The 25,031-nt window shown below is 37.9% G+C and overlaps 1 protein-coding gene across 10 annotated transcripts in view; it reads right to left on the bottom strand.

The window, feature by feature from the left end:
* The window catches only part of cttnbp2nlb (CTTNBP2 N-terminal like b), a 92,755-nt gene that overhangs the window by 7,700 nt on the left and 60,024 nt on the right, over positions 1-25,031 (bottom strand). For 4 of the 10 annotated variants that reach the window (XM_069941967.1, XM_069941966.1, XM_069941963.1 and 1 more), the window contains 3 exons: positions 21,586-21,693; positions 16,337-18,049; positions 7,707-10,893 (listed from right to left, as the gene is read on the bottom strand). In XM_069941967.1, the coding sequence (XP_069798068.1) occupies positions 16,355-18,049; positions 21,586-21,693 (1,803 nt within the window). In that variant the 3' untranslated portion in view covers positions 7,707-10,893; positions 16,337-16,354. Of the gene's footprint in view, positions 1-7,706; positions 10,894-12,113; positions 18,050-21,585; positions 21,694-25,031 lie in introns of those variants that run through there. The other 6 variants (XR_011358495.1, XR_011358496.1, XR_011358493.1 and 3 more) reach the window with 6 other exon arrangements.

Below are 25,031 nucleotides of genomic sequence, written 5' to 3'. Positions count from 1 at the left end.
CAATAGAGAAATCCTACCATGGACCTCCACCACCTAAAATGACAGAAGGAAAAGACAACAAAATGAACTGACTCAGTATATAAAAGAAAAAGACAAAAAAAATTCTTGTTTATTTTTATTAAGTGACGACATTGTTTAACGGGTTTAATGTATCTTATAGATTGAACTTCAAATAAATGGGAAAGGGGGTGAGGGAGGGAGGGAAGGGAGGAGGGAAAAAGGGGGAGAAAATGACACTGTTTTTATTCAAGAGAAAAATGTCTGTATGTATCTTGGTCAATATGGTTTATAATGTGAAAAATAAAAAATAAAAAATTTTTAAAAATGGGCAGCGAATTCTACAGATTTAATATCCTCTGGGAAAAGCAATTCCTCCTCATCCCTGTCCTAAACCTTGGACTCTGAGGCTATGTCCCCAAGTTCTGGTCTCCCCTACAAATGGAAACAACTTGCTTACCTATATGTTATCCATGCCTTTCATAATTTAATGTCTCTTTAAAATCCCCTCTCATTCTTCTAAATTCCAGCGAGAACAATCCTAGACGACTCAGTCTTTCACACTCATCATCCAACACACTGTTAACTAAAGATTTTCGCACCAGTTCCTTGTGATATTATCTTAACACACATGCCATAAACAGAACTGTACCTGTCAGAGTCACCATTAAGGGAGTCAGAAAGAGGTTCAGAATGTGGGTCACAGACAGAACACACTATTTGAAGAGAATATAGTTCCTCCCCCAAGCGATTGATTCACCACTTCAGCTTGCACTTTGTTACCAACCAGACACCCGGAATAATCTGTTAAACCTAATTTAGACACTTTGAAAATGATGCAATGTGTGGAATGGCGTTACTGTCACATATGCTCACTAATCACAAGCCGCATGAACAGAATGTTTTGGAATCAGTGATGGGAACATTCTTTGGGGAGGAATGCCAATGAGGCTTAGTCCATTAATTTTTACAACACATGCCTCTTTTAATTTTTGTTGTTTGAGTTGAAATGAAGCCTAGAGAGGGAGGTCTAAACTTTCAATGAAGACATCTTGATATTACTGCCTGGGTATCATTCAAGTGTCCGGAACTTCAACAGCAATATGTTACAGCAGCCATTCTCAACGGGATCTCCACGCAACCCCCCTCCCCCACCCAGTGGGAGACACAGCATATTTAAGTAAAAGCCTTGTTTTCTTTTAACTCCATGAGCATTTTTATATATGCTTTTTGTGTTGTAGGTAGAAGTACAGAAGAAACCAAAACTTGATTTCTTCACAGGGAAGGATCTCCATAAACTTTGAGCAGGGTCTTAAGTGGCGGAGGGGGTGGGGGGGGGGGGTGGTGGTAAGCAAAATAAAAGGTTCAGAATGGCTGTAGAGTATGAATGCTAGCCCTGACCTTGCTTCTTAGGTTAGAAGGTTGTGTTTCCACAGACTTGAGTACAACATCCTGGCTAATATTTCTGGCGATGGACTCAGCAGGTGCTGTTCACTGAGGGGTACAGTACTTGGATGACATTATACTTAATCCTTGCCTTTCAAGCTGATGCAAAGGTTTCCATTGCACCATTCTGGAAACCATTCTCTAGTTGGTCCACATGCGCCACTCAGCCAACTTCTTGTTGTTAACATTGTTGTTGGTGGGATGTTGTTAAGTCCAAATCTGACATTTATTTTTGGCAGAAGTACAGCTCGGTTACAGGCCCTTTCAGCCCACGAGCACCCGCTACTCATGTGTGATTAACCTGTTAACCCCATTTGTCTTTGGAAGGTGAGAGGAAACTGGAGCACCCTGAGGAAACCCACGCAGTCACAGAGAGAAGGCACCAACTGATCACAGACAGTGGGGGATTCCAACCCGGGGCACTGATGTTGTGCTAATTGCTACACTAACCGTGTCATCCACTTGCCTTTCCTTACTACATTGACCAAGCTTAAATTGATGGAAAGATCTTGGGAATAACCAAAATATCACACAAAAGCAGCTGAACAACACAATTTTTTTCATCTTCCAATATCATTATTTATTTTCAAGGTAAAAATTTGTGTTTTTAAATAATTACCAAAGAAGGCAGCATCGTGGAAAGTGAATGCATTTCACCAGAAATTATAACATGGCACAATAGGGACATTTAAAAGCTCTAAGAGAGGCAGATGGTGCTAAGAAAAGTAGAGGGTTAGGGGTGTGAGATAGGGAAGGATTAGATTTTTGTCAAGCAAGTTTACATAGGTCTGCACAACTTAAGGGCGTTCACTTAGAACAGAGAGGCAGAGGAATTTCAGGTAAATCTGTAGAATGTGTTGGCACAGGCAGTTATGGAGGCTAAGTCATTTGGGTGTATTTAGGGCAGAGATTGATAGGTTCTTGAGTAGTCAAAAGTTATGGGGAGAAGGCCGGGCAGTGGGAAAATGGATCGGCTCATGATTAAATGATGGGGCAGACTCAACGGGCTGAATAGCCTATTTCTGCTCCTATCTCTTTTGTGGTCAAGCTCGATGCTATGCTCTTTTGCATTGTGTGTTCGGTAAATAAATTTCACCTAGAACAGCAAGAATGTGTTTGCCTAATTTCAGTTTCATTATAAAACAAATGAGTGCTGGTGATCACTGACTAATACATTCATTCAAATGACTGAGCCCAACAACACCAGCTGGTTATTGAGACTGCACTAGACCAGCATAGCAAATCAGGAAGAGTCGCTTTAGTTGACTGAACTGATCTCCGCTAGTCTGCAGTGGTGCACTGTAACTGGTCAATGATGGAGGAATGTCTTCCCTTTCACATTTTCATATTTCATAGAATATTAAATAAAATTACAGAAAACAATATACCAAAGAATCCAGAGATCTTCCTCCTAAGTAACATAAAAAACAAAGAATTTGGACTTGATTTGGATGGTGCACAAAAAAGATTTGTTAAGATAGCTCTAGCCGTAGCAAAAAAATGTATTATGTCAACCTGGAAATTGGAAGATAATTTGAAAATACAACAATGGTATATAGAAATGAACAAATGTATTCCATTAGAAAAAATAACATATAGTTTAAGAAATAATATTGAAATATTTGAACAAATATGGGAGCCTTACATCAAACACAATAGAGAAAACCTACCGGGGACATTCACTACCTAAATTAACGAAAGGAGAAGGAAATGAAAAGAATTGACTCAGTGGAATTTCTTGTTTATATTTATTGAATGACAACATTGTTTGACTGGTTTAATGTATCTTAGATTTTGTACTTTAAATGGATGGGGGGGTGGTAGGGAGGGTGGGATGGGAGGAGGGAGGGGAGGGGAGAAAATGACACTATATATATTTGAAAAGGAAAATGTATGTTTCATGGTCAATGTGGTTTATGGTGTGAAAAATAAAAAAATTAAAAAAAAAAAGAATAGAGAAAAAGAAAACATCCAAGATTTGATCTCCCTACTTGGCATTCTTACAAATACCTAATAATATATTTTATCTGTTTCTTTGTCAAATAAAGAATTATTTTTAAATAAGGAACAATTGTAATTACAATTTTTACAATTCTTTCCTTCTATTTGGTATTTTTGATGTCCTTACATTATTAACATTGACTGTGCAGTAAAACCCCTGGTTTCCAGAATTTAAGACACTGGTTAAAAAAAAATCAAGGAAAATAAATTAAAAAAAGAATAAAATAATAGGATTAATTCTCTACAATGTCTTTCGGGCAGCTCTGTGGAAAGGGAGGAAACTTCATTTGCAGTGATGGCTTTCAAAGAATGTATCTGAAAATAAAGTAAAATACTTTAAGGCAAGAGAAGTTTGTTCAGTATATGTACAGCATAGTATTTTTGTCTTTGAACTGTTTATTCTTAATGCAGATGTATTAGTTAGGCATTGTCAGAGGAAGTCTCAAGTAACCGGAAAATGCACTTAACTGGCACCTACCATTTCCCCTAGGTACCAGATACCAGGGGTTTTACGGTACATCGTTTCAGTGACCACAAAGGAATAGATATTTTTTTGGGGGAATTTGAAATAATGCCAGATTAGGCAAAAGGACTGTTTCCTGTTCGCATCCCTTCTCCACACCAACGATCTCTCCACACACTTCATCCCAGACAGCTGGCAGCATCGCAGCATAAACAAACCATTCAGGAAATTGTTCGGATAAATTTATCGCAATTCTTTACTTTCGTTCTTCCAGAGCTTCGATCCTGAGACTCGCCCCAGTTCAATTGTGTGAGCTGTCCGGGATTCTGATGACCTTGGTAGTTTAACTGACAGTTTTAACTTGAAGGAGTTTCATTTCTGGGAACATCAACACAATGTCTGCTTTAAACTACAAGACATAATGCAATACTTGTCCCAAAAATGGCATATGTGTGAATCACCAAATACAGCATAGAGTTCGTCATCGTTTTTGTTTGGACGCTGGTCAATTTTAGTGACTTTTTTTGGCACCATCTAGAATTCCCTTTGGAACAAAAGAAATAACATTTCTACAGCACGTGTTCCACACAGTGGTGGTTCTCATTCTTTTCACACCGACAGAAGACTGTAATTATTCCTTCACTTACCGCAGACCACCTATAACAAACCCAGGGATCATTCATTGAGTTGGGTTGGAGGGAAGGAGGTCTGGCTGGCACACGAGTCTCTTTCCACAGCAATCACACAATTTTTGTTTTAATGGGACTTTTTTTGGAGAGTTTTTCATTTATCTGTTGACAAATTTGCAACCTTGATGTATGATTACCTGTTTATTATATCAGCAATATTTGTCTTTGCCATGAACCACCTAGAGTAAACTTATGGACCACTAGCCTTCTGTGCATCCCAGGTTGAGAACAACTGGGTTGTCAAAGGTGAGGCATCCAACCTCTAAGGTAGATGCTGCCTTGCCTTATGCAGATCATCATTGTTGTGTGGTTCGTGGAGGATCATGGGCCACTTCATCGGGAACCTTGTGAGAATGTGGATTGTGGAGGGTCATGTGGCCTCTACATCTAGAACCTGGTGAAACTATGGATTGCGGAGGGTCACGTGACCTCTGTCTGGAACCTAGTCGCAAGTCACATCACCTGCCAATCAAGGTTGGACTCCTGACCCTCTTTAAATCATATAATGATTTCCTGGGCCAGGATCCCCGTCTTACTGCATTATCATGTGCAGCCACTGATTCTCTTTGCTCCTTAGTCCTGACTACGAACGCTGTGGACGTCGCTGGAGGAGTCGTTGGTATGGTATGCACAACACGGAGAGTGGGGGCCATAGTATTGTGGGAGAATACTTACCATTGAGCCATACCCTGTTGGAAAAGGGAACCAGAAATACGCGTTGAAGACCCTGTATAGTTACTGCATGTGTCCGTGTGTGTGAGAGAGAGAGAGAGTAATGGAGATCGCTGTATCCGATGGGACTGCTTAATTTTTTTAAAGTACCAGGTGTTGTTTTGCGTCTTCTCCATTACTATTTCCCACTTTGTGCAATAAGGATTCATCCTTTGTTTAGCCTGTGTCTGGACTTGTTTCTGTGAACCCACTGAACCTGATTTAATCACGTAACCACTTCCTGACCAAAACCAAGCTGAGTGACTGGAGAGGCCGGGAGCATATAAATACTGTCATGGGCACTTTCTTTCATGTCATGAAGAGATGGGGTAAAAGTCAGAGGGGCGACATCTGGACAAGCTGCTCCCAAGCAGGAGGAACAATAACAAGGGATTAAATCACACACCAAGTTATGCAAATGGAAAATGAGAATCTTTTAATGATTTTAAGTAGGGGTAACCCTCCTTCTGCTCCTAGAAGAGCAGAAAGATTACAATAATCTTGTTACGGTGTATCAACACAATGTCATCTGCTGTAATTATTTTATATGGGGGGGGGCGGGGAGAGAGCAAATTTATCTTGAGAAAATAATGACGGGGCCCCAGTGTATTCTCTGCGAAATGGACCCCACTTGATATTTAATCTATTTTTGAATTGTAAACTATTTTTTTTATTACAGTACTGTGTTTTGGAATCACCATTTATCCAAGTGTAGGCCACTCATGTTATTTTCTTAATTGATGAATGGGTACAATTCAAAATTCCAATATATTTGGATATCTGTAAATACTTATCTCGGGATGGGAAGAGAGAGAGAGAGAGAGAGAGAGAGAGAGTGTTAGTGGTCCAGGCAATTACTTTTGAGAACTTTTATTCAGGATCCATTGGCAGTGCCCATTGCCATAGCGATATATCTTCCATGCTCAGCAGGGCTGTTCCTTGTTTTGATAGGCAGAGGAAATGTATAGGACCTACTATAATCCCTATTATAAGGTCATTTACTCCATTCAACCAAAACTTTCATTTGCCACTTTACAGTTTCCATTGTGGTTTGTAATTTACTGCATTTAAAATTTAGAAATTACTGCACTGCAGATTCTGACTGGAAGATCAATTCACTACAGCCAGAAGTGCAGAGTGAGGCCAGTTTGAGTATCCTTGACCTTGGTCTGTTGCCTGACAAACATTAACCACAGGAAACCACTTCCTTTAAAACAGAGACCGTCTGGAGTCATCCTGCTCCAGAACACTATACAATGAGGGAGGACTTGAATTTAGATACCACCTTCCATAAAACACAAGCACTACAAAGCCAATAAATTCCTTGTGGAATCCCCCCTTCTTGTTATAATATCGCATACTGTTCCGACAAATAACAATATCCTATAAACAATAGCGTGTTTGGTTTTAGTGATAAATACTGTCTGGGGAAGAAGAGGAATTCAATTTCCTGTCAGTAAAATAGTACCTTTGATATTTTACATTCACTTGAAATGGGAACCGGGACTTTGATTTAAAATCTCATCTGAAAGGCTGGTTCTTTCAACAGGGTTACAACCCGTTTTATATAGGATATTCAATAATCGCAGGAAAATAAGTGAATTATTTTCCAGCTTACATCAGAATAATTCAATATCAAAAATCTAATGTAGAGAGCAGGAAATCTGAAAAAAAAATGGTGCTGAGTTATTAGGAAAGGCCAATGGAGTGAATGAGAAATCAAGTGAGTGAGACGTCTGGAAGAGAGGGATTGGCAGGAATGGAGGGAGGCATGAAGACATGAAGGGACTGGTCCAAATCCTGAAAGGGAAGAGGAAGATGTGGTGGAATCTTGTTGGAGAAAGGATTGAGGAACATTAGAAACACTGCAAAGGAGAGTCACCAGCGTAATTCCTGGAATAAGAGGCTTGCACTATCAAGAGAGATTAGACTGTTTGGGTCTATTTTCTTGGCAGATTAGAAGGATCTAATCTGGATGAGGAGCCATCTTATATAAACATACATGGTTCTGAGGGATGTGAGACGTTTTCACACAAACCAAACTCCACCACCCCCACCCCTCCACTTGATTTGGGAAAGCTTAAAAAGGTTTAATATCCAAAAGTAATCAACCAAGTGAACCTCTGCACTCGAGGAACCAAGTGGAGACGGGTACTTTGAGAATACCTCCACTTAGTCTGAAAGGTGAACATTGCTGTCAGCCATTTTAAGTCTTCACCCCGCTCCACCTCTTATTATGGTCATAACAAAGAAACCAAATTCAAACTCTAGGATCCACTTTTGCATTGGAAGAATGATTGGGTGCTTGTCAATCATCTCTAGTAGATAGGTAACAATATTCTGTTTGACTTCCAAATCTTTTGTTGACTAGATAAAGTAAATAAGATGCAAGGCTTCACTGTACGAATCTTATTTTCTTTTATTATTGGTAATTACAATCAAATATGAACATATGCAATTCCTATGAATTCTTAAAATTTACAACATGCAGATTCAAAAGGCACTTAGAAGTTGCACTTTGAATTAGTTAAAATATCCCAGCAGTATAAACAAAGTCCTACTAGACAGCAGCTTTGGATTTAGAAGTTTGTCACTTCAATTCAAAAAGAATCATCCCTTTACATGCATTTCAGTTACACAGTACATTGAATGTCTGGGAACAAAATACAGATTCCATGGTATCAAAAACAGTTTTATAGCCTATAAATTATTAATATATAGTTATGAATGTTTTTAAAATCAGAATATTTATTGGTCCAATGAATCATGGTGTGAGATGCAAGCACTAGGCCGTGTTGCCCTCGTGTTACAATGAAGAAGGCAGCAACGTTAAAACACAATTTCAAAAGCCGATATAAAAGCCCAGTGATGCATATGAAGTGCAATCTGTACATTGGTTTATCATTGCCATACAGATGGACACATGGCCCACTTCCTTCTCCCAATCCCCGCCTCTCACGAGTATAATTTTTAGACTGATTTAATCAGTATCATGCCACATCATCCAAACTGGCTGGATGCTACAGACCAAATCCTATTGCAGTAATTGTCGAACACGTCGGATACTTAAATCCTGGCTGGTAACCTATTCTTTACGGAATTATTAGAAACTTGATCAATCAGATCATTTAGGGCAAGAGATAGGGATTCTTGGTCTCAGTTACTCTGGTCTTGACCAACTGTGCAAACATCTTGTGAGTTGGGTAGAGGAAAGCTGAGGTTAGTGATTCCTGAATGAAGCTGGTGGATGATCAGATTCACCCCTTTATTTAATACTCCCAAAAAACTTCCAATTTTTTGAATTATTCACAAACAATAATGCAAATAGTGAACACTACAGGGTCTTTAATCATCATTTCACAGATGCAGAAATTGATAAATATTAAGATTGTCAAGACCCTTACAGTGTTGCAAATAAACCTTGGCAATATCATTTAAAATGGAAAAGAGCAGAAAAAGATGAAGCACATTTCAAAAAAATACATATGCATCAAAAATTATTTCCTAAATCCATATGATTAACATATTACTTAGTAAATTAAGACTAAAAAATTGAATGCACGCCCCTCAAAGCAGGAGTAGTTCTAATTTACGAGAGCAAAGTAACTACTCCTAAAACAAATGCCCCAGCAGTTACAGTAGAAATCAAACACAAAGCAGCTAATATTAAATAAATGCATATGATAACGTTTCAGGTAGGATTCTGTGCTGTGGGTTTTGTATCAGTCTTGAATGCTGACGTGGTGCATACATCAATTAGCTGAGTTGTTTTGTGCCAGTAACAAATTTGATACAGAGGCCAAGATTAATCCACACAAGGGAAACCTACACAAGAGTATTTGGATGCAGTGTATATGATGCAGGTGTCAGTAAATTGGTGTATACATTTTTTTTTTGAGGTGGTACACACTACGTATCACAAAGAAACTGGCTTTTGTGGTGGGAACACAAAGGTTAGAACATTTCAAATAGTCATTTGTATTTATTTTTCTTTTAAAATAATATGTCAAACATGCCCATATGTCAATTGCTTGCTTTTTAATAAATGTATCAACTCACAAATACAAGATGCAGGAAATTGCAAAATCTCTTCTGCACTGTAGTTTTAACTTATCAAATGTGATTTTATTTCTGTCCATATATGAAACAATGACATACTCTTTAAAAAAAAAACTTTCATAATCTATTTTGGGAAGTACTGAGGTCAAAGAGGGGAACATTCTTTTCAATCTGGAGAATAATTATCAAAAGAACTTGGATAAACTTAGCTGACAAAGTGTAGGGGAGATAACATTGGAAGTTTTGTGTTTTCAGTGGGATGCGGTTGATGAGATAAACTGCAAGACTTGAAAATAACAGGTCAAGTTTAATCTGCTCTGATAGATTTTAAATCTAGTGTTGGGAGAAATAAGGAATCATGAATTAATATTAATTTTTTTTATTCAATTGAGCAGTCAATTTCTTCCTACTTATCAAAAATCAAGAATTATAATTCATGATTTATCTTAAATGAACTTCAAGCAATCTGTAATTATATGGTATTAATAAAGTAATTAGATTTACAAGAATCATAAAATCTTGCTACACAGATAGTGGAAGGAATTCACATTACCACCATAAACTTTACCCCTCAGAGTTGGATTTAATTAATTGGATGAATTAATTCAATTCATGAACCAACTTCACTGATTCATGTTAGCTCCTCATGTTCTGTTGCCCATGGACTTACCATAAATGAACGGCGGTCCTTTATGAATGACACGAGAATATTCAATTAACACAACACTGTTAATTTAACATTTAAAATGACTCAAAACAACAAGTAACAAGTCTCTGGCAAAACACAATCTGCTGGAGCAGACTCATTGGTCGAGCACATCGGTGGGAAGAAAAAGGTGGTCAGTGGTTTGGCTCACAACCCTTCATCCTGAAATGCTGATCATTCCTTTTCTCCCACTAATGCCTGCTGAACCTGTTGACTGCCTCCAACAGGTCTAGATTTCAGCATTTGCAGTCTCTCTCGTGTCCTCGAGTATCCTTTGCTTATTAAGTCCAAACTTTGAATAGTCCTAATATAATTGGGACAAGTCTCCCTATTGCAGAATTTTTAGCTGAATCGCATACTACTATTTAGCCAGCTTTCTGTCAATTGGTACAATTGTTTCTTTTGAATCATTATGAGTTCTCTTTCTCATTCTAATAAATGTGTGCATATAAATTGCTCTTTGTGAAAATCATTTGTTATAAAAAAGCTATAAATAACTATAAAGGATTATTATTTAAGCATAATGTTATGTAATTTATTGCAGAAAGCAACAAACACGTACATTATATCAGTCAAGATTCTTTCTTTCTCCCAAACCTACATTACTGCCAATACCACTCTTTCATTTACATCATGCCATCTGAATCTTTCCTCCCCCCCCCCCCCAAAAAATTCCTAAAGAGAAACAATTTCTTAACCACCGTAGGCACCTTTAAGGAAGCAATTAAAATAATTCCAAACACCTCCATAAACTGCACAATCTTTACCAGCTTGAAATATCAGAAGCATTCACTGTCCTGCAACTCATTTCCAGGCTCTACCTGTGAATAGACACATGGTTACTTTAGCCACTATATATACTATACTCAGAAATTAATTAACATTTCTATAAAATTAACATGATATTGCGGAAACAGCAGCACGTCCGCTGGTGCACACCTGGGAGAAACAGCGCTGGTCTGCAGTGTCCTATTGTTTGGTCCTGATCCTGACAGGATCAGAAATGGCCTGTTAAAGGAGTCGGTGTTTATTTAATTTTTTTTTGCCGCTGGGCCCAAAATGGTGGCGCCTGTACCATGAGGGGCTGAAGACTCTGGGGGAACAGCAGACTGGTGCAGGGGACCAGAAACGGGAAGAACATTCCCCCCCGTTGAAACGACCTCACAGGGTCATTGTCCACAGCAGCGATAGACTCAACAGCAGGCTGCTGGAGATTGGCTCATGGGAACTGTGATTTGAGAGGGTGCTGACAGTAAGAAGGGTTTCCAAAGGGCCTCAGGCACTGAAAGCGTCCTGATCATATTGGAGGTTTGGATCTGGAGCTTAGGTTGCTGATGGTTTGAACAGGAGTGTATGTGGCTGCAGGGGCTGTTGGGAGCACTAGAGGCGAACACTCAGTATATCTGAAGCAACTCTCTTTGCTTCTCTTTCTCCTATTGCTAGGTGTGCTGGGCAATGGACATGGTGACTGCCTTATGGCAGACAAAAGTTGAAGTATATTGTGTTTATTACATTTTCATTGTATTATTACATGACAAAATTTGAACTGTCAATTCTTCAATATGAAAACAAGCATGTATAACCTGCAGTTAACTAGTCTATAGTTCCTCAATCAATTATTTTCATTAAGACCTTAGTCCCAAGTATTCCTGAAATTGGTTCCAAATTTACTCAGCCTCTCTTTGTTCCACTATTAGTTAATATAGCTGAGATCTAGATTTACTGTTAATAGAATGTCTGCCTACCTAAAATCAGGCAAAACTTCAACCACTCCTTTGAAAGTTCCCTAACTTACAATTCATATACAAGATAAGTCAACTGTTTTAATTGGTGTTATTGACACTTCACAGTGATATCACCCTAATTTCACTATCATTATGTGACCACCACCCAACCTTTTGAAAAGAAGTACTTCAAAATTAATTTAAAAGGTGCCACTGAATTTTGAAAATACGCAACATATTGATATCTTAATGTTGACCATGCATTAAATAATAATGTGTTATTCGGTGACCTAAATCATCATTCAGGTGTAATTTACCTACAAAGCAGTTGTAGCACAGTTGCATGGTTGATGACCTGGAAGGGAGCAATTATGAGTGTAGTCAAATGGAAGTCACAAAAACACGATTCATTTAACATTGATTGAACTCATTCAAGAATGTTATTATAAAGTATTTATTTTCTCTCATTCACTTATCAATCCCTGAATTTGTCAACACGTCTCAGAAGCCGGCAAGTTAATTGAGAATATTAAGATACATCAAGCTTAGACCTAAGATGGTTCTGCAGCGAGGCAAGGCTGGAAGAACATGGATGTGGGTTTGGGATTTGGCTTTGTATCTCAATAGTGTTGATAAATGCTGCTATCAGAAGAGAGGCAGGGGGAAATCACCTACAATCCTTTCTTGTCCCCCACAAGTGTGCTAAGACGCTGGGGTCGAACTAATTAAGAAATGGTAGTTGCAGAACAGATTAAAAAAAAAGTCTTAGACTTTTGAAGAACTTATTCTTCTTTGGAAATATAATGTTTCGATGCTCGGATACGGGGAGAATGTACAAGCTCCTTACAGACAGGGTGGGATTAGAAGCCGGGCCTGCTGGTGCTGGAATAGTATTGTACTACCCACTACACTAACCATGTTGCTAGATGGTTAAAATGGATTAGTGAGTCTTCTGATAGTCTTATGTCCATAGCCTTTGCAATATTGAGTGTAGCAAATAATGCTATATCTGAAAATGTTAACAGAACATTTGTTTTACTACTGTCTGTGGGTCCCTGCTTTGCAAAATTAAAATGGTCATCATTTGCACCTTAATGACATTTATTGTATTTCAAGGTAATTCGATGCAGCTGAAGACCTTTGAGCAGTCTGCCAAAGATGTGAAAGGGACGCTGCACATTTTTCAAATATTCTATTTTAATAGCTGAACCAGACTGTTTCCCCTGAATTGCACATACTCAAGGAAGACTGGCAGGAAAAAGGAATGAGGAACAAAGATTGTGACTCAGAACTAGTTCAAAATATAAGTTCTCACTGGAATTTGTAAAGGCTCATCACATCTCTGTGCTGCAGCTTTCTAACCTATGGATTATCGAAGAGTACACAGGATGAAGATCAGGTAAAAATATAGGCAGAAGGCAGATGGAATTTAATCTGGACAAGTGCTCTTTGGGAGGTCAAACTTACACAGTTTATGGCAGGATTCTTAAAATCACTTATGTGCAGTAACATCTGAGGGTCCAGGTCCCAAGCTTGTTGAAACTGGCCAAGCAAAGTTTATAGTGTGGTAAAGAATGGGTATGGCATTCTTGTTTCCATTGGTTGGGGCACTGAGTTCAAGAATAAGGATGTTATGTTGCAGCTGTACAAGACTTTGGTGAGGCTGCACTTGGAGAATTCTGGTTACCTCATTACAGAAAATATATGGAGGCTTTGGAAAGGGGACAGAAAAAAATGACCATGATTATTCCTAAATTAGAGGGGATGAGGGAAAGGTTGGACAAACTTGGGGAGCTTTCTCTAAAATGTCAAAGGGAGGCCTAATAAGTTTGTCAAATTATGAAAGGCATTGATGGTGTAGTCAGAATTTTTCCCAGGGGAAAAATGTCAAGAGAGGGCATGCATTTAAGACAAGGATGGAAGTTTAAAGGAGATGTATAGGCCATATTTTTTATTACATAGAATGGTGGGTACTAGGAACAGGCTGCCAGAAGTAGAGGCACAAGCACATTTGATATTGGAACTTAAGGGCCTTCTAGATAAATACATAAATATGCTAATTGGGTATCATGTACAGCTCAGATATAGTGTGCTGAAGGGCCTAATCCTATTCTGTGCCCTATACATTCAAAATGACTGGATCTATTTATTTATTTATTTAGACATACAGCAGGGTAACAGGCCCTTTTGACCCACAAGCCTGTGCCTCTCAATTACACTCAATTGATCTACACCCTCCAGTACCTTTTGGAGGGTGGAAGGAAACTGGAGCACCCAGAGAAAACCAATGCAGTCATGGGGAGAACGTACAAACTCCTTACAGACAGCGCTGGATTCAAACCCGGGTCATTGGCGCTGTAATAATGTTGCACTAACCGCTGTGCCAACTGTGCCGCCCTATTGAATTTATAAATGGAACTAATTTCAGTAATCTAAATCAGCCATTCTCAACGGGGACCACAGCACATTTAAGTAAAAACCTTGTTTGCTTTTTGCCTCACTTAAAATACATTTTTTATGTAGCTTATGTAGGACTCGCTCCACCAGGTTCAGGAATAATTTATACCCCCTCCACCATCAGAATCCTCAACGACAAAGTCATTCAGAGACTCATTTAAGGACTCTATTGATTTTTGTTGTTCTCTCTGTATTCCACAGTTTGTTTACATTCATTATCTATTTACATGTTTATGCTGTGTAGTTTATTCTTTGCACTACCAATTAGTGGTAATTCTGCCGAGCCCGCAGGAAAAAGAATCTCGGGGTTTTCATGTATGTACTCTGACAATAAATCTGAAGTCTAATTTGGTAGGAGAGAAATATGGAAGAAAACATAACTTGACTGCTTCACAGGGAAGGGGGGGTGGGGGGGCATAAACTTTGAACAGAATCCTAAGAGGCCATAGCCAAAAAATGTTGAGAATAGGTGATCTAAATGACAGATTAAGTGTTAACACAGTCATTTTGAATGTATAGAACATGGAACAGGCCCTCCATCCATTAAACAACTTTCTGGACTGGGGTAATTTAACATGTACTATTAGGGATGTGTGTTTTTTTAAAAAACATAAATACTTGTTTTGCTGGAGCAAGAATTTAGGTGCATAGGTACATTGTATTACATGTATGAGAATAAACTCATTAGCATTATTTTATATTTACTGTCGAGTATGCCTAGTGTATACCATAGGTTTCACCTCACTATTGTACATTGGACATTGCTGTTTTCCAGCTGTATGGAACATTTATTTTAAACAAACCACTGGAATTTAGAAGCCTGTTATTACTGTGCAAAACTGCATATAATCTGTATGGCATAAAGTTTAATGATCCCTTAAAGCTTAGGCATACAACAGGACCATGTTGCTTTGATCACTGAGCAATCTATTTGACTGTGCTACTTGCAGCTCAAAGAAATATTTGAACCTATTGTTAAAAGTATTCACAACTCCCACTGACATGATATGCAGATACTGTACTTGACAATTAAGGAATCAAACAAGAGAAATAGAGCATTAAAATACATAAATCACCAATCTATTCTAGTAATTTAAATCCCAGATAAAATATAAAGACCAGTGACCTTTACAAATGCTCCTGAGGTCACTTGGGTAACTACAAAGATAATGTCGTATCATAAATATATAGTTTAATTGAAGTATTCACTAAACAGGTTATATTGCATTTAAAATGTACTCAATGCAGGAACAAAAATAGGACATTTCTTAATTACTAACACAGTAATTAATCAGAGCAATACAGTAATGAAGGCCCAAATAGTTTGTAATGCGACAAGAAACAAAGTTATCATAGGTTTCGCCCTATCCTCTACCATTACACATCCCATCCTGTTTACCATGATAACAACCGAAGTGGTTGTCAGAAAATGTTTCTCATGAACCAGTGGGAAACCCCACGACTCCTGGTGGATTTTTTTAAAAACACTGTCACCATTCCTGACATGCAAGCTGGCTAAAGCTAGAAAATGAATCTAAACAGATTTTCAAATTATAGACTTCTCAGATCAGCCATGATCGTATTGAATGGCGGAGCAGGCTCGATGGGCCATTTTTGGCCTATTCCTGTTCCTACTTCCTACGTTCCTATGTTTCTAGCCCCCTCCCATTTTAATTTCATCACATACAATTGCAACTTTGCAGGTTACAGATAGTGAAAACAAATACAAGTCATTGTCATTGGTTTATGGTGAATAGACAAAACACCATTTTAATATGAGGTGGAATTTCTCACCACTGTGGAATATCCATTTAATGTCTAATATTGAACATTATTTTATTAAATGGGATTAATTTAAAAAAAAATTCATTTAATTTCCCATTTAAGCAAAAATCAGTGTCTTTGACATAAGGACTGAAAGGTAAATATAAACACTAACTTGAAGTTAAAATTTACCATCTAAAGATTGTAAAATAATGCAGAGCCAAGTGGATATCATACTAGTACAAAATGCACTAAAAATAATAATTGCTGTTCAGAAACTGCAATTTTCTGGAATTAGAAGAAAAAGACATGAACTCACTTCTGATCTTTTCACAACTTAACTACTGGTTGGAAGAAGTATATCAATCTCTTTATTGGATGGTGCGATTAAACTGTTATCCATTCCACATGTGTTTGGCAGGTCGATTGTGGTGTTACAAACATCCGTGGAAACTGCTGAAAGCTTCATGGAGGCTGCAGGATTTGGTTCATTCAATTGTGTTGCCACTGGCCCAACAGGAACTGCACCCTCAGTATCATCCTCTGTGCTTACCACTGAACCATGGTCCAAAGGTGCTTTTGATGAAACATCCTCCTGATTCCCAGTTTCACGCCAGTTAAAGAAACGTTGAGGTTGTGGAGAGTTGGAGGCACTGGACTCATTTTTAGCAGCAAGCCCGATATGGGATGGTCCACCATCTGTGGATGGTCTCCCCAGAGGAGGTGGTGAAGCTGGAGATTGTGCAAGGCCAGGTTTTTTGGGAGGAATTGGTGGAGGATTTCCTCGATCCACCCTGGATGTCGTCGGCGATTTTATTCCAGGTATCAGTGGACTTTGTGGACTAGAGGCTTTGTTGGAGCTGGGTGAATGACTGGAATCACTGGTTGGAGTCTTTGTTGAAGTGCCCAATTGCCGATAGTCTGTTCCAAAGGGGGAATTATTTGTAGTTTTAAGAGTGGTGGTCTGGCTTGTAAACCTAGAAAGGACTTGGGTGACAGTGTTACGAGCCAACTGTTTGGCAGCTGAACTGTCCAAAGTAGTGGGTGATAGATCCCTTGGGGGGGGGCTCTGTAAGACACCAGTCTGTTGATCTTGCTCTACTTGAGTTTGGAATTTAAATCGAGCAGCATGAAATCTTTGATTTAGCCCAGCTTGGTAGGAGGACTGGAAACTGGTAGTAGGGGTTGCTGAACCAATTAGTCGTTTTGCTAACACAGGGGACGAGCACGGGGAGGAAGATACTGAGGAGGCGGCTGATGAGCTTACAGTGTTGCCCGGAGAAGGGGAATGCCCACCAGTAAAATGTGGTGCCAATCCAGTGGTCACGGCAGCAGTTCCATTTTCAACCACGTGATCTGGAGTGGGAGAAACAGGCTTGTTTTCATTTGAGGAAGGGACATCTGTTCCATTTTCATCAATAGATTGGTCATTATCATTATTACATTTAAGGGTCCCACAATGGCCATTGAGATGTGGAATAAGAGTTGATGATTTAGATGGTATGCCATGTCCTGATTTTGTATCACTTTTGTTTGTCACTTCCACATGGGGAAAATCTCCTTGGCTGGACTTGCTGTTATTAGACCCAGCCCCTAAGGATGAGCTGGCCAGGAAGCTTGCTTCATTCTCCACTGTTTTAAGCTCTTCAATAACTTGTTTCAAGCGTTCCACTTCTTCATTGAGAGCTTGCGTTTGGTTTTCTTCACGATTTAGTTTCGCCCTCAACTGCTCCTTCTCAATGTCCAACTCAGAGAGCTGTTTTTCCATTTGGGCTTCCTTCTGCAAGGCTCGTCTCTTCTCGGTGGCCAACTCCTCCTCCAATTTACTGTTCCTTGCCAACTCTTTCTCGAGCTTTAATTTTAGCTCTGCAACTTTCTGAACTTCCTCTACTGTCTTATTAGAGGCTTTTTTGCATTCCTTTACTAACACTGTGGTTAGCTGCTTGTGTCGCGATCGTTCTTCCTCCAATTGTGTGGACAGCCTCTTCTGCTCCTTTTCCACTTTCTTCACCTGTGATTTTTCAAATTCCAGCTACACAGGTTAGAGTAAGAAACAGAAGAAGAAAAATATTTTATGGCAATCATTTATTTCCCCCAATCTGAAGGCTAAATTATTAGTCAAATATCTGTAATTTAAAGTGAAGTTGCTTTCCTGTAACTTACCATGAGACTACAATTTAGCATCTAAAAAGATATGCAAGTCACAGCTGTTTCTGTTCATTTGCAATTGAGACAATTTCAGAGAAGTTTCAAATGTCGGTGGAAACAAAGTAAAACAAGGAGAGGGATAGGAACAGCTGGATTAGGAGTTTAGTAAAATGACAATAATAAAGTAGGATTTTCTAAATAAAAATAACTTATAAACTCAAGGATGTTACACATTTGCTTATTCGTATACAAAAGATACTTGCTGGTCTTTAAAAACAAAGCTGGATATCATAATTTTAAATTGAATACTTACAAGAAAGAAAAGTATGAAAATGAACAAGCTATAAAAGAGTTTTAACAGTGGGACATGTCCATACACTCTGTGACCAGGGTTCCTTTCAAGCATAGGACTGGAAGATTAGTTGTAGGATGCATGACAGATTATTATACATCTCAATGCATTATCGATAAAAGTTTTAAAACTTTATCAGATTCCTCCATTGCCCTTTTGCACTTCCATTAAATTATGCATTACTAAATATTTTTTTGGACATATGGGACGTTAACAGGCCCTTCTGGCCCATGAGCACATGCCATCCAACTAATCTACAACCTTCACATGTTTTAAAGGGTGGGAGGAAACCAGAGGAAACCCACTCAGACACAGAAAGAACATGCAAACTCTTTACAGACAGTGCTGGATTCGAACCCAGGTCACTAGTGTTGTCCAAACCACTAGACTAACCACCCTGCAGTTCTTTTGTATTCTCGGAGCTCATATTTTCTTATGGCCTAGAAGGAGGCCATATATTTCTCCAAAAATAGACTTCATCCACGATAAATTATTTACAAAAATAAAACAGTTCAAAGTTTCTTTGCACCCTTTAGTGTCGTATCCTTGTATTTCCAGCACTGTATATTGTTACATTAATTTTCTATTTAGCAGAATTGTGACACCTTGCCGACCATGCTGTCTGGTTTTTTAACAAAAGAGAAATCACTGCAATAATAAGTTCACCTGTAGTAGTATAGATAAAAACATGATTAGAATTTTGGAATCTTCATGAAAGTTATGTGATTTATTTCAAGTTAGAATGATGAAAAAAAATCAAGCCCACAGGTAAAGTTGCTTTGCTGGTACAGATTTTGAGTCTGTGCCATGCCAGCAGTTGGCTCCACATCAACCCAATTTATAAAAAATTGCCACAGATTCAGAGTTCCAGTTGCAGAGCAACCAATGAGATCCAAAACTATTAACTATGCTGGACAACGAAGATTTGGCTTCCTGAACACGTTTGGGTATATTTTATGGATTTTGCGCTGCTGATCACGTTAAATTTTTCTATCACATGCTGCCTTTTTTTTTAGATATAGTCTTTTTTTGTGATTTCCTGTCATATTTTTAACACGTTTCATGCATATGAAATCTTTAAATGTAGCATGTCATTGAAAACTCATTTTCTGCATTTGGACTTGGATGTCTTCCTGGCTGATCTTGGTGCAGTCAGAGACAAACGTGGTGAAAGGCTTCACCAGGACATGGAAAAGTGGTATCAGGGCAAACGGAATCCATCAGTGCTGGCTGACTATTGTTGGACCCTGACACGAGAGAGGTGTCAGATGCTGAGTACAAACGAAAAGCAGTGGCAAATATTTTTAGGTCGGTTGAACTAACACAATGTGCCAACATCATAATGCGATTAAACATGCTAAATTCAATTAAAGTTAATTTGCAGTTTCTCCAACTTTCTACGTGATTCAGTAAATCTGAATTATCTTTGTGTTCAGCTTGAAGTTGTCTTTCATAATCCCCATTTTTTTTAAAGGAAGCAAACCTTTTGAAAATATTTGTTGCCTAGAGCTATTAAATCAGGTTCATGAGAGTGAACCTACAAGTTATAACTACAAGTTTCCTCCAGGGGAATGAGTTTATTTTGAACAAAAGTACAATGTTTACCATCATGTGTTGTCATCCTTTATTTAAAGTGCTTTTCAAAGATCCGTGCCCTCTTCCTGTAATTATAAAGAGTCCAGGAGTTTAGACTCTCAAAGGATTTACTTGGCAGCGAGGGAGTGCAGTAAAAGGGAATGGCAGGTGATCCCAGAGCAACATTCAAAATTCTTGCATAGGCTTAACAACGTAGGTGCAGGAATCATATTTCCTGTTCCAACACTGATCCTGAGCCATTGAGTTTATTTAAAACAGAGATAGATAATTTTTTTTTGTATATTCAGGGAATGACAAGAGATGGGGTTAGTGTAGGAAAGAAAAATTCCTGGATCTGTTCTTGAGCCTGCCTCCATGTTGATGCAATCATAAAGAAGGCTCACCAGCAGCTATACTTTGTGAGGTATCTAAATTCCTGGATCTGTTCTTGAGCCTGCCTCCATGTTGATGCAATCATAAAGAAGGGTCACCAGCGGCTATACTTTGTGAGGTATTTGAGGAGATTCATAAACTTCTACAGGTGTATCATGGAGAGCCTCCTTGCTAGTTGTATCACCGTCTGGTATGGAGGCACCAACTCTCAGGACAAGAAAAAAAAACTCCAGAAGGTTGTTTACTTGGCCTGCGACATCACAGGCACCAGACTTCACTCCATCAAGGATACTACAAGAGGCAGTGTCTTAAAAAAGCAGCCTTTATCCTCAAAGACCCCCACCACCTAGGCCATGGCCTCTTCTCTCTGCGACCATTGGGAAAAAGGTACAGGAGCCTAAAGACGAGCACTCAGCAACACAAGGACGGCTTCTACTGCAATCAAATTCCTAAATAATCAATGAACCAAAGACACTGCCTTACTTTTTATGCATTTTAAAAAAATTATTGTTGTATGGTGGTTTATATGAATGTTTACATGGTGATGGTGCTACAAAACACTGAATTTCATGACTTGTTCATGACAATAAATTCTGATTCTGAAAGAGGCACACATGTTGGGAACATAAGATGCAGTGGTAATAGAAAATAAGGGGTGGGGGGAGGGGAAATGTGACTAATGGGATGGCTTTTGTTGGGAGTTAAAATGAACCAAATGCACCAAACAGCCTCTTGCGTTACATTGTTAGATGAGAATTTATACTTTCAAAGATGTCCTCTTGATAGCTCTACAGTCTTATTTGCCTTGTTAAGTAGCCATTTCTTTTTCTCTTGCCTCCCTCCACACTTCACACCTCTCCCATCTGATGGATTGTTATTAGCCTGATGCATTAAACATGTCTCTTTGCAGACACTGCCTGAGATAATAAATCTAGGAATTCCAGGACATCATAAATCAGCTGTTTGCAATGAATGGGAACACATACATTACTGGTTCAACAACAAAATACTAATTCTGTGAATTTTTGTTCGTAGAAATAAATGGGGATGTGTGTATTCAAAGGACTCAAAGGGGACAAAAAGGTTAAAATTTGTTGCACCTGTTGTGTGAGTCGCTCGCGTTCTTTCTCTAGCATATAGGTCACATCATCACCTTCTGCCGTGTCCTGGGCATGTCTTCGCCTCTCCTCTTCCAGGTCCAGGATAACCTAGAGAGAGAAAAAAAAGCATTTCAACTTTCAATTTTAATTCCTGCATTTTAGTCATTCCTTCTCGTCATGACAATAGATTCAACAGTTATTGTATGATCAATTCTGTACAGAAATCTCAAACAGTTATTGTATGATCAATTCTGTACAGAAATCTCAAACAGTTATTGTATGATCAATTCTGTACAGAAATCTCAAACAGTTATTGTATGATCAATTCTGTACAGAAATCTCAAACAGTTATTGTATGATCAATTCTGTACAGAAATCTCAAACAGTTATTGTATGATGAATTCTGTACAGAAATCTCAAACAGTTATTGTATGATCAATTCTGTACAGAAATCTCAAACAGTTATTGTATGATCAATTCTGTACAGAAATCTCAAACAGTTATTGTATGATCAATTCTGTACAGAAATCTCAAACAGTTATTGTATGATCAATTCTGTACAGAAATCTCAAACAGTTATTGTATGATCAATTCTGTACAGAAATCTCAAACAGTTATTGTATGATCAATTCTGTACAGAAATCTCAAACAGTTATTGTATGATCAATTCTGTACAGAAATCTCAAACAGTTATTGTATGATCAATTCTGTACAGAAATCTCAAACAGTTATTGTATGATCAATTCTGTACAGAAATCTCAAACAGTTATTGTATGATCAATTCTGTACAGAAATCTCAAACAGTTATTGTATGATCAATTCTGTACAGAAATCTCAAACAGTTATTGTATGATCAATTCTGTACAGAAATCTCAAACAGTTATTGTATGATCAATTCTGTACAGAAATCTCAAACAGTTATTGTATGATCAATTCTGTACAGAAATCTCAAACAGTTATTGTATGATCAATTCTGTACAGAAATCTCAAACAGTTATTGTATGATCAATTCTGTACAGAAATCTCAAACAGTTATTGTATGATCAATTCTGTACAGAAATCTCAAACAGTTATTGTATGATCAATTCTGTACAGAAATCTCAAACAGTTATTGTATGATCAATTCTGTACAGAAATCTCAAACAGTTATTGTATGATCAATTCTGTACAGAAATCTCAAACAGTTATTGTATGATCAATTCTGTACAGAAATCTCAAACAGTTATTGTATGATCAATTCTGTACAGAAATCTCAAACAGTTATTGTATGATCAATTCTGTACAGAAATCTCAAACAGTTATTGTATGATGAATTCTGTACAGAAATCTCAAACAGTTATTGTATGATCAATTCTGTACAGAAATCTCAAACAGTTATTGTATGATCAATTCTGTACAGAAATCTCAAACAGTTATTGTATGATCAATTCTGTACAGAAATCTCAAACAGTTATTGTATGATCAATTCTGTACAGAAATCTCAAACAGTTATTGTATGATCAATTCTGTACAGAAATCTCAAACAGTTATTGTATGATCAATTCTGTACAGAAATCTCAAACAGTTATTGTATGATCAATTCTGTACAGAAATCTCAAACAGTTATTGTATGATCAATTCTGTACAGAAATCTCAAACAGTTATTGTATGATCAATTCTGTACAGAAATCTCAAACAGTTATTGTATGATCAATTCTGTATAGAAATCTCGAACAGTGTAATTTGCCTTTGAGTACATTTTATAAAATTAAGCATTTAATCTCTAACTGTGATATGGCAGGGTGACTGTCAAATAGGATTTATATTCTTAAAGTGCCTTTCATGTCTTCAGGACTTTACAGTGCAGTACACTTTATAGTCAATTAAATGCCTTTGAAATTTTGGAAACATCAGCTAAATGCTTCGATCCAAATCCTACAGAGAATCTTGGCATAATTAGATATGTACTGGGCACTTTGATCCGGTTGGGTCAGGAATTGTGACTGCAATCATATTGAGTCCTATGGCTATGTCCAGTGAACAGTTAACAATCTCATAACCTGATCTTTTTCTTTTCAACTCCCTTCTATTGCTGAAAAAGTGGTTGAGGTTGCAGGGTATTTTTCTAAGTTTGTAAGAAGAAGCTGCCTTTATTCTGCTTCAGGTTTCAGTTGTCAGAGAGATACCTGCTGGTGCACCAGTGTGATATTTCACCTCACTGGATGCCATCACCATTCTGAGATAACGGACGTCACATCAAAATCAGGTAGATTTTTCACAGTTAAAAATATCTGTAGCAGATAAATTTCTACTCATTTGCTATTCCATTAGGGTTGCTTTCAGCATTGGTGGAACTGAGCAGAGTGTTTGTTTGGTCAGAAAAAATTGTTTCACAGATGTGGGACAGTGAATCTCACAATATTCTTATCCAATAGCTGTCAGACTCTAAAACTTCCCCTTTCTACACTAATCCTAAACCAGCCCAGGACCACCATAAGACTTATCTGCAGAATTGAAAGGCCACTAACTGCAAAAGTGAATGTTTATCTATCTTTTTATATTTATCATCGCTTTTTCTGTCTTGGCATAATGTGGTACTTTAATGTATAGTATTGAAGTGGGTGTACCTATGTACCTGTGTGGCTTCAGCAAGTAAGATTTTCTAATGTATTTATGGAGTTAACAATAAACTTATGCTACTCATTGGACTTGCTGCTGCTTTTGCTCATCCACTTGGGCTGAAGATTGTATCACCTCTGCTCAGTGAACATATCAAAATTCTATAATTATTATTGGCTATTTCAAATGATCTTCACAAATTTATGAATTGAGTGCAAGTATTGAAGAACAATGTGTTCAGTATTTATTCCATTGCAAATTCCAGCATTAAATGAACATTAAAATGCAAATCTAAAATAGAGTACTCTCAAAATATTACTGTCATATCTTATCTTCAGAACACATCAAATTAGCCGCTAACTTAATGTCAGATAAGGAGGCAGAATTTAAGTTTAGCAATAAAGTTACAAAAATTAAACCAGTTACTGTATCAGTTGATTGGCATTGGTCACTAAAAGACTCAATTAAAGTGTCACTAAAAGGCAAAATACAAAATTCTACTTGCCACAGAAATATCAGAACCTAATCAATAAAAAGTGAAAGCAACAATCAGATTTTACTTAACAGTCAGAGAAATATTGATACAATGGAGAAACACTAAAACTGCAGACGTTGGAATCTTGAGCAAGGCATGGGAGGTGGAGAGATAGGTAGAGGGAGAAACAAGTAGGAAGGGGGTGTTGACAAAAGTTAGAGAGAGAGAGAGAGAGAGAAAGAAAGAAGTAGAGGAGTCAGTAAAGAAGAGATGGAAACATTGGAATCAGATGGGGGTAGGGGTTACCTAAAATTAGAAATATCAATGTTCCTGCTGTTAGATTTCAGGCTGACCGAGTGGAATGAGCAAATGT

This window comes from Narcine bancroftii, chromosome 5, assembly GCF_036971445.1.
Source record: "Narcine bancroftii isolate sNarBan1 chromosome 5, sNarBan1.hap1, whole genome shotgun sequence".
Classification (NCBI taxonomy): domain Eukaryota; kingdom Metazoa; phylum Chordata; class Chondrichthyes; order Torpediniformes; family Narcinidae; genus Narcine; species Narcine bancroftii.
The sequence above is the reverse complement of the archived record's forward strand: the minus strand, read 5'-3'. Positions and strand labels throughout refer to the sequence as shown.